Here is a 10746-nt window from a genome sequence, read left to right on the forward strand (position 1 = left end):
GCTGGATATGGGTGCCACTTCACACACACACATACTGTTGCCACAAGCAAATGTGACCCAGCAGTAAACTCTCTCTCTCTCTCTCTCTCTCTCTCTCTCTCTCTCTCTCTCTCTCTCTCTCTCTCTCTCTCTCTCTCTCTCTCTCTCTCTCTCTCTCTCTCTCGCTGTGTGTGTGTGTGTGTGTGTGTGTGTGCTGTTTGAAAGAATAAATGGATGTATGAATTTTCATCTATGATATTCTGTTAAATGCTATCATGGAACTTTCAAAAACAAGATCTGAGTCAATCAATGTAATTTTCTGGCTACAGGTTGCTAAGCAGTTTCATTTGGCATCTATTGTAGCTGGACGATTCCTGCTAATAGTTGAGAATAGTGCCGTGGGCACGGGCCTGGCTGCAATAAGCATGAGAACTTGGAAATGATGGAATCAAGAAGTTGCCGTGACTTAAACCTGACTCTCTGCTTTAGGTTCAAGGAGGGCCAGCCACTGTGTGCCGATGGACACTTACAGGTGTTGCACAAGGACACAAAGCACTCGGTGTTCATCCCAAAGGTATGTGAGGCAGACGCTGGCCTCTATGTGGCTCAAGCCCAAAACTCTAGTGGCACCCTGTCTTCCAAAGCCATCCTCCATGTGACAGGTAACCATGGGTCACCAATCACAAGAATAAACTGGATCGTGTTGTGTGTCATCTATGTCAGTGTATCACTAGTATACTGGCTGCTTGCGCAGTAGTGGGTGCTGGCGTCGGTGGACATCATTAGGAGCCTAATGGACACTATGGTTGTTTATTTTCTCACACATCACACAAACCATCCCCACCAACGTAACTCCACTCTGGCCTCCTTGTTTGTTTGACTAATACCGCTGCTAGGAGAAAGAATTGCATTTTCTCTACTGTTTATGTATTTGGGGAACATGGGAAATTATGTGCAGTATATAATAATATATTTTGTACTCTCAGAAGGGAAATATCCTGTAACATATCCTGATTCCTTGGGTAAAGGCAAGTGAATGCTTACATCGGCATACAGATGTTATCTGATTTTCAAATCCAAGTGTTTGATAATTTCTTTTTAACTGTGTTCATAAATATGTCTTTGGAGGGCATTACATCAAGCTGAAGTTGCGACTTTCAGTAATGTATTAACTCCCCTTTAATTGTGCTTTCCATGTCTTGATCTTGTACCTTCTATCTTGTGACAACATACTCTACATTCCTGAGGCTGAGGAAGTAACCATTCCTTGTGCTGATCTCTTGGGCTTGATGTTGGAGAACACACAAGCCACCAACTTTAAAATAGAGTTCCAACCTTTCTATCAGCTCTGCACGTCATACATCAAGATGGAGCACAGGCTACAGGAGGGGACCTATGTTCTCCTTGTCCTTCCACTGCTCTGCATTGGCCATTGCGTGCATAACTGTAGTCAGGTCCTCCTGCCTCTGATGTTGATGCTGCTGCCGCTGAACCTTGTGGAGCCAACTGCAAGGCATCTCAGTGCCTCGCTTTCCCCTCTGGAAAGGGAGCTCATCTACCTCTCGACAACTGAGTTTTTCTTTCACGTCCTGTGGTGATCGGGCCAATGGACAAGTGCTCAATGAAAGCTCATTTTATGTTTGGCGTGGTTTGCCAGCTTGCTGCTCATTGCCCATTCATTCTCTTTCAGATGCTGGTCTTTTAGAATATGAGATGAAAAGAATACTGTTAATATGTAATTCCCTACTAGTACCTTAGGGGAGGGTCAGACGGATGGTCTGTGAATTAGAGCTTAAATTCCTTTCTAACTTCTTATGTTTACATCCTTTTCAAAGACTTGCTGTTAACCTCAAAAGGATATCATTAGGATGTTTTAGGGGACTCAGGGTAAGACAGAAGAAGACTAATCTAGCTTTCTTGTGCAATTATCACTGTAATGTTGAAGGATGTTATATGGCTTTCAGAAAGGCATCATTTGGAATGGCAGATCATCTTTTTGCTTCCCTTGAAGAACAAGAGAAGCATTTGCTTTTATGCTTTAAACTTTGTCTGTCTTGCTAGTGTAAAATCTTAGGTTGAAAGAGTGATTTATTGCAGATTTTTGATGGAGGCAAAAAGGTAATTATGTTGCTAGAAAACCATCTACAAATAATCAAAATATTTAAATATAATATAATTGGCATGGTATTAAAAAGCTACTGAATGTTGTGGAAGATGAGAAATGTCTAGTCAAGTGAAGAGTTGGCCTATTTTGTGTGTGTTGCATATTCAGTTTAATTAAAAAATTAAAATTGGAAATGCGTTTTCTTTCAAGTTTTGACAGGAGGCTATTGAAATCTTGTATATACACAGCATCCTGGGGGACCTCAATCTTTTCACTCTTAACATTTTGTCCAATTTTAAGATTTTTTGTCATATCGTTTGTAGCTGCTATGGCCTAAGTGGAAGCTAAGCAATAAATTCTCTCCATGCCCAAAGGAGGCAAGCAGGTAACAAACTCCATCCTGTCACACTTTCTAACGCTTGTTAATTTGATGAGATATCTGTCCCAGCATCATCACCCTGGTTCATTTCTGTTTGAAGACTGCTGGAGCACAGAAATGCAAGCTCACTTTACCTGCTTCTCTTCGGTTCACATCCTTCCTTCAGGGAGCCAGGGGATCCAGACGTTCGTCATGATATATGGACCAATAAGGCATGCACAGTCCCTCAAGATGCACATTTATGTGTACGTGTAAATTGAACCTATATGTTGGAGGAAAATACTATGTGGGTAGAGAAGATATAGTTCAAATAGCTTTGTATCCAGCTCATCCGTCTAAAGTATGAGTGGGCTATTCATGCAGCCGTGAAGAATTATGAGCTAGCCACGAGGCTATTCTTCTAACTATGCTTTAATTTAAGAAGCTTAAGTGTGAGTCTCTTTTCTGAGGGACTCTGTCTTTACTGAAGTTCTCCTTAGGAAGGTATGCATTGAAATGTCAGGCTTAAATTTAGCCATTGATAAATTGCCATGTTCCAGTAAATAGCTTCCCACCATGCTTAGGCAAGCACTCCTAAGTAAACTCTCTGGGTTACACACACACACACACACACACACACACACACACACACGTCAATAAAATGTAAATGTTGGAAAGAAGGGTTTTAGCAGAAGAGGGTGACAGAGAGGACATTAAAATGACTAAAATTCATTATATACTGTGTGAAACTCTCAAAGAACTAAAATGGAAAAAAATGTGAGAAAATTCAAGTGAGGCATGAATTACTTTTAATATAAATGCATAGGTTATATCTTTCTACTTTTAGAAAATATTCTGGACAGTTAGTAATGTAAAAATATCTTCAAGAAGAAGATTACCATATAAAGAAAGAGTAAAAGTTATATGTATATGCTTAACACTTCAAAGGAATTCAGGGACATGAGATTTGAGTTGCTGTTAAGGGAATAACCAGCTTGCAGTTCTGATATTTTTTTTTTTTTTGGTTTTTCGAGACAGGGTTTCTCTGCAGCTTTAGAGCCTGTCCTGGAACTAGCTCTTGTAGACCAGGCTGGCCTCGAACTCACAGAGATCCTTCTGCCTCTGCCTCCCGAGTGCTGGGATTAAAGGCGTGCGCCACCATCGCCCGGCTAGTTCTGATATTCCAATAAAAAGATGTATCAACATTGGGTGATAGCTTTACAAATAAATTATCTCCCAAATAAATTTACTATAGGAATCCTTAATTTGAGTTGTTGGATACGTGGTAACATGTAAAGTGTTTGATGATCATAACTTCCGGTACATTGCTGTCTGGTTCACCTCGCGCAGTGGGCAGGTCTGTCACTAGCTTAACATCTCAGCCTCCTCTGTTCTCTCCACTCTCCTCTCTCCCTTCTCAAGCAACATTTCCTACCAGCTTGTTACCCTGTTGCCCTCTTCTTCTCCTAGGCTCCTTATTGCTGGAATTCTTTTGATATGTTCTCCTATCTTCCCACGGCTTCATTACCGCCTACCTCCGTCCTTGAGACACCAGGAAGCATTCTGACCTACCCAGTCCCATGTAAACATTCCTGCCGCGTGCATTGTCAGCGCCTGGCCTGCGTCACCCACCTTGATATATGGCGTAAGAACCACTCATCTGAGCCTCTCAATAAACTGAGGTCCCTGTCAGCAGGATCCATGACAGACCTGATCGTTACATCATCAGTTCCTGTGACACACTCATGCTTATTAATAAGGATGTTCCTGATGAAAAGTGGTCAGATAAATTTATTTATTGATTAAAAAAAAAAACCCACAAAAGTAGATGATGGCTTCCGGGGTCAAAACAGTAGTGAACAGGGAATAAGAGTCCTGTGACCGTTTTCCTTTCCTTGGTGAGTGTGGTGTTGGAGCTCAGACCTAGCCCCCTTCAGTCTTGACCACTGAGCTGCATCCCCAAACCCTCCAAAGCAGACAAGGTAAGGGATTAATCACCACCACGTCTACACAGGGGAGATGGGTGAGGTCTGAATTCACAGCGACTGAATCCAAACAACCCAGCCTAGGATGTGTATCCGTCTTTTGAATCCTCCATACATGGTCAATGTGGCAGGTGTGGTAAGGGTTCCATAATCTCACCGTGAACAGGTCTTATTTGAAGTCAGTAGTTCATACAAACTCATAAATACAAAAGCAACAGAAGTTAAAAACCATAGAGTGTTTGACTTCCAAATGAAGGAAGGCAAGAGTACTAGGTCTCGCCCCACTTGAAATTTGTCTTTCTTGATGGAAATTCTCTTCTAAAAATGATCCCCTGGGGATTTTGACATTCCTGTCGTCCATCAGGGTTTCAAGTGTGGCCATGAAATAAGTTCCTTGAAACAAAATTAAACCTCTCCTTACAAGACTCTGTGATATGTTCCACTTGTCGCTGAAACACCAAAGCATAACAGACTCTTTTCCATTTATAATGAGCGGAATATTGAGCTGTGTCTGAAATGGGGGAGATTCACATTCACTAAATGAAACAGTGTCCTGCTTAAAGCAATAACAGACCATTTTCTCTGCTCTCACGGTAGGAAATGAGGTTTGAATGCTGCCTGCTGTGCGCGAAGTCACCCTGAACCTAAAAGGCATGGAGGCCCTGATTGGCCTCTTTAATATGTCTCCACACTGTTCTTGCATGAGCCAGTTTCTATGACATCATCAAGAGCCCAAGCATCAGTGGTGGATGCTGGATGTATGACATGCTTCCCAATGAAGTCTTTGGGATAGAGTTATGAAATCTGGATTTCAACCTGGCCGCTAGATTGGCTGACCAGCACGTTCTAGAGCCAGCCTAGCTGCTAACCTGAAACCCGGGTTTCTTGACCCTATCACAACAAATAAGGTAGAAAAAAACCCTCCAAGACTCCAACCCCACATACCTTTGACCTTGCCCTCCCATATAAGCACACACAAAAGAACAACAAATCACACACAGAGACAGACAGACAGACAGACAGAGTGACAGAGGGATAAAGAAGAGACTCACAAAGGGTCCTGTGACATCAGAGGCTAAACTGGAGATTTCTCTCTGCTACAAGCCATGGAGTCCCTCAAGATTGCAAGGAACAGAAGAGTGGGTGCATAATCCTCTCTGGAGAGGTAGACAGAGCGTGGTCCTACTAATTTGTACTTTGTTCTTCTGAGTCTTTAGCCTTCAAAACTATAGAATAAATGTGTGGTTTTAAGCTACATGGCTCATGGTATTTTGTTACAGTAACCTCAGGATTTGGGGGGTGAGCGGTTAAGGTCATCTTGGTCATTTCAAACAGTCAACGCCATTCATCGTTTTGGCGATCCTTTCCCTAAGTGAACCATGGTGTTAGGAGCTCTAGGGAAGCAAAAGAGACTTTCAGACATAGACTTGTCTGTTGATACTTGTGCAAGAACAAGAAAGGAAGAAAGCCAGCAGTACACAGTCAAAACGAGGGTGGGAAACAGACTCTCCAGCAGAAGCAAAGGAAAATCGTGGCTATAAATGTAACCAAAATAGGTTTGTGCATTGCAGTCCCAGTCCAGTGTAAAGAAGAGGCAGAGGAGAGTTTAAAAAATAACACTATTAGCAAACCTAATATTGTTGATGGAGCTGCGAGCCGCTTCCCAGCTCCCCACCGCCAGCTAGCTTTACCCAAAATAATTACACGGAAACTGTATTCTTTTAAACACTGCTTGGCCCATTAGCTCTAGCCTCTTATTGGCTAACTCTTACATCTTGCTTTAACCCATATTTAGTAATCTGTGTAGCACCACGAGGTGGTGTCTTACCAGGAGAGATCTTAACCTGTATCTGTCTTGGAGAGGAGAGGCATGGCGACTGCCTGGGGCGTCTGCCTGACTCAGCTTCTTTCTCCCAGCATTCTATTCTGTCTTTCCCGCCTACCTATGTTCTGACCTATCAGGCCAAGCAGTTTCTTTATTAACCAATGAAAGTAACACATAGACAGATGACCCTCCTCCATCATAATATATACAGCCTAGCCCAAACGATATCTCACTCTGGCTTTATTGTCACATAAAATAATTCATTCAGCTACTGCAGAATATGCACTTTTTCTTGCTCTACTCCCATGAATCAGTTGCCAAGACAGACTACATTCTTGTCTGTAAGTTACATTTAAATAAATTTAAAATGGTAATAATTAAATGAACTATTGCTAGAAGGAGGAAAAAGACAGTGGTTAGTGGGAAATTTGTAGCATGAAATGTATATACTAGGACAGAAAATATCCCCAAAAATTGACTTAAAGGAACTATAGAAAGAAGAGCTGATTGGTCCTATTGTAAGAAACATATATATGTGTCTTAGAGTACATGATCAATGCCACTGAAAATAAGAATATCAATGAACTCAAAGATTGTTCTTAGAGAGATCAATAAAAAATGATGCATCTCTAGCCAAGTGTAGTTTTCATAGTTTTCTTGTTGGTTTAACAAGATACCTAAGAAGAGGGACGTAAGGAAGGACACACTTGTTTGGGCTCAGTTTGAAGACATAATCCATCATGGTGGGAAGGCTGGACTCAGGAGATCAAGGGAGCTGGTCAGTGTGTGGTAGTCAGGAAGTGGTGTGGGAGAATTGTCTGTATTCTGTCAGTCATGTTTTAAATAAATGCTGATTGGCCAGGCAGGAAGTATAGGTAAGTCAACCAGACAGGAAGTAGAGGCAGGGAGATGAAAACAGGAGAATACTAGAAAAATGAAGCCTATTCCTCCCACTTCTGCTCAGACTCCGAAGAAGCAACATGTCATCTGCCCCACTGTGAAAGGTACTGAGCCACATGGCTAACATAGATCAGAATAATGGGTTAATATAAGCTATAAGAGCTAATAAAAAGCCTGAGCTAATGGGCCAATCAGCTTATAACCTAATGTAGACTCTGTGATTTTCTTTGGGACTTGCCGGCTGTGGGGTACCGGCCAGGACAGAAACCCCAACAAGCAGGCCCCCTCTTGTTACAAGGAAGCATGAGCTACACATTGGTGCTCTCTCTGCTTTCTCCCTTGGGTCTTGCATCCCCACCCATGGAGGGTGCCATTCATATTCAAGGTGGACCTTCACCCCTCAGTTACTCTTCTCTGAAAATGTCCCCATAGACACATCCAAATGTGTGTCCTCGGCATTTCTTAATCAGTTTGGGTTGTTAACATTAACCATGTCACAAAGTTACTAAGATCGGAGATGATTCATTACTGTAGATCCGTGGGATCAGAGACTAAGAGAAACCGTTAGCAATTAGATAATCATAGACTTGGTAACTAAGCTGAATTAGATCAATTCCTTGAGTGACAAGAATTGCTGACCCTACCCAAGACAGAAACAAGTAACCTAACAGCCTTATAGCTATTTCAGAAGTTTAATAAAGAATCTGTCATCATAATAAAGCACAAGGACCATATAATTTTACTGATAGGGCAGCCACATACTTAGAAAAAATAATATTAATTATCCATAACCTCTTCCAGGAAAGAAGAACAGAATTCTTCTTAAGTCATTCCATGGATTCAGAATTATCCTAGTAGTAAAACCAGATAAAGGTTTACATAAAAGAAAAGAAAGATTGAATCCCAACATCTACAAACAGTCTAATCTGATAGCCAACGCAAGCAATTATACACTCGAAAAATAGGGTTTTTTTCTAGACATACAACACATCCAAATTCAAATGCAATGACATCACTATAACCACGGGAGGAAAAAGTGATCACATATGCTAATTAATGGAGAAATAACATTTGATCAAATACTCCCCAGGAGCATGATCATTGTTTTTAAACTCTCAAAAACCTAGCAATAGAGAAAACTTCTTCACAGAGAACACCTGCAGAAGGCCCCCAGTGAGCTTCTGCGTAGGGCCAAGGGCTTGGATACTTTCCCCGAAGTCTGAGAACAAAGCCAGAGCTTCCTTCTCGTCACTGCAGCCGTAGCTAGTGAATCTCACACAAATAGAAGGTGTAGAGATTGGGGAAGAAGTAAAATAGCTTTATTTGGAGATAGCATGCTTTCCCCTGTAGACAGTTCTAAAGAATCCACCAAAACACTTTCCCACCTAGTGAGGGCAACCGGGTCATGGAAGGCAGAAGGCCTGCAGCAAGGGCATCCACTAGACATCAGAAGCCAGGGGCTACCTATGAACAAACCACAATGACCAAGGCATCTTCAGAGCGCCGGCAAAGGTGAGCGTTAGTTATCTTCATTCTTAGCTGCTGACAAGACAGAAAATCCAAATCAAGTTGTAGCGCTCCATGCTTGCTTTTCCTCTCAATTGCTGTGATCTACACGTGGGCCTTGAGGGGGATAAATCCTTTACAGGAGCAGTGTTCATCGGAGCCAGGGGGTGCTTGACGTGGAATAAGAACCACACTTGGTCATTTTTGCCAGCCATTGTCACTTTCAAAAGAACCAAAGGGAAATTTTCAAAAAACTAGAAACCCTAGTTGGGCTTCCCATGTGGTGTGAAATTACAGTCGGAGTATTGTAGACATCAGTCTTCCCCAACAATTAATAATCCTAGCAGGAGAAAAAGCCCTTCAGACTCAGACCTCACTTCACAGAGGGGGCGATTTGTGGATTCTGAGCTGCAGCAGGGAGTGAATGACTGCCTCTCTGCGGGTAAGTTCTTTCCTCGCAGAGACAATAGGAGCACGTGGCTAGCCTATTGCTAAGCTTTCTTAGTAGGAACCCATGTGAAATACACCACCCATTTGATTAGGCTTTAAAATCTATGTTTCATAGGATCATATCTTGGCCTGTTAATTAAGACCACAAATGACTACTTTGGCACTTACAGTTAAGTAAAAACTTTCCAATGGAGCTAATTATTTTGCATTATCTAAATGTTAACTGTAAGTGCTCTCTTTTTTCTTATTACACACGTCTCTGGAGGTAATTTTGTTCTGTATTATATGTCATTTTTCTAAGGTAAGATGGCAGTGTTCTTTGTCATTTAAAGGACAATTCATCAAGGAATCACAGAAGTCAAGGATCCAACCGACATTTTCAAAGGCTTTGTCTACACAACTAAACACACAGCAGAACACTCTGAAGCGCCCCATTCCCGCCCCCGCCCAATCAGGACTCGAAAACAAGTCCTTAGAATGTGCAAGCAAATACTCATTCTAGGTTCTGTTCAAATGCATAGCAACACGCTACATACTTACACAAATACTGGTGTGTTATTACGATTAAAAATGGATCATGAGGAACCAGGCACTGTGGCACAGACTGCTTGCTAATCCCAGCATAAAGGAGCAGATAGAGGCCAGAGGGTTTCAAATTTGAAACCAGCCAGAACTGCACAGGGAGTTTGAGGCTAGGCTGAGCTACATCTTAAGATCCTGTCTCAAAAACAAACAAATAAACAGTCAAGGGCTGGGGGAAGCAGCTCAGTGGTAGAGCCCTTGCCTAGGGGACCCAAGGACTCATTCCCAGGGGAATGGAAAAAGGAAAAAAAAAAGAGAGAAGGAGGCTAGAGTGGAGGCAGAGGGAGAGAAAAAGGAGTTGGAGAAAAATATATCTCACAGATATATTAAAATTAGAAAGTCTGCATGGTCCCTTCTAACTTGAGGCGTTGTTCTGATTGGCTTCATCAGTTAGGCACCAGTGCCCTGGCGAGTGAGTGAGGACCATTTCCTTTGGTTTCCTTTCATTTGCAGAGCTTAGGCTGGAATTCAGGGCTTTGCAGTGTGAGGCAGGTGCTTCACCACTGGGCTTCATCTCTGCAAAAAACCATTCTGGATCAAGGATGTTGGATATTGGTGAAGCAGTCCCTCTCTCTCTCTCTCTCTCTCTCTCTCTCTCTCTCTCTCTCTCTCTCTCTCTCTCTCTCTCTCTCTCTCTCTCTCTCCTGTCGTGTGTGTATGTGTGTGTGTGTGTGTGTGCGTGTGTGTTTTAGTAGCACTTCTTATCCGTGTAAATTTAGTAACTTATAAAAAGGCCAGGTGACTGTGACATAATTAGATCTGACGTCACCTTATTCTGATAGCTGCTGAACCATGAGCAACTGAGTGTCAACAGTTAAAGAAAAACAGGTCTTGGAGGGTTATTTACATTTTTCTGTTCTACAGATAAAATACTCAACACACTCTAGTGTTCAAAGTGAATGTTTTAAAACTAGTGTGTTTCAAACAAGATCTCCAGACAGCTGTTGGAATGGGGACAGACCTAAGATATGTGCACACATGTACCAACTCTAAATATAAGTCCATTTAAATTCCTCATAGACAGCTATTCAAAAGGGATTATTTCTGAGTAGAACAT

General features: G+C 42.0%; 1 protein-coding gene across 5 annotated transcripts in view; it reads left to right on the forward strand.

Moving 5' to 3' along the window:
• The window catches only part of Ccdc141 (coiled-coil domain containing 141), a 141481-nt gene extending 139204 nt beyond the window's left edge, over window positions 1–2277 (forward strand). For 3 of the 5 annotated variants that reach the window (XM_038336541.1, XM_038336540.1, XM_038336542.1), the window contains one exon: window positions 469–2277. In XM_038336541.1, coding sequence (XP_038192469.1) covers window positions 469–736 — 268 coding nt within the window. In that variant the 3' untranslated portion in view covers window positions 737–2277. Of the gene's footprint in view, window positions 1–308 lie in introns of all 5 variants that reach the window. The other 2 variants (XM_038336544.1, XM_038336543.1) reach the window with 2 other exon arrangements.
• Window positions 2278–10746: the final 8469 nt, after the last annotated feature.

This window comes from Arvicola amphibius, chromosome 7, assembly GCF_903992535.2.
Source record: "Arvicola amphibius chromosome 7, mArvAmp1.2, whole genome shotgun sequence".
NCBI lineage: Eukaryota > Metazoa > Chordata > Mammalia > Rodentia > Cricetidae > Arvicola > Arvicola amphibius.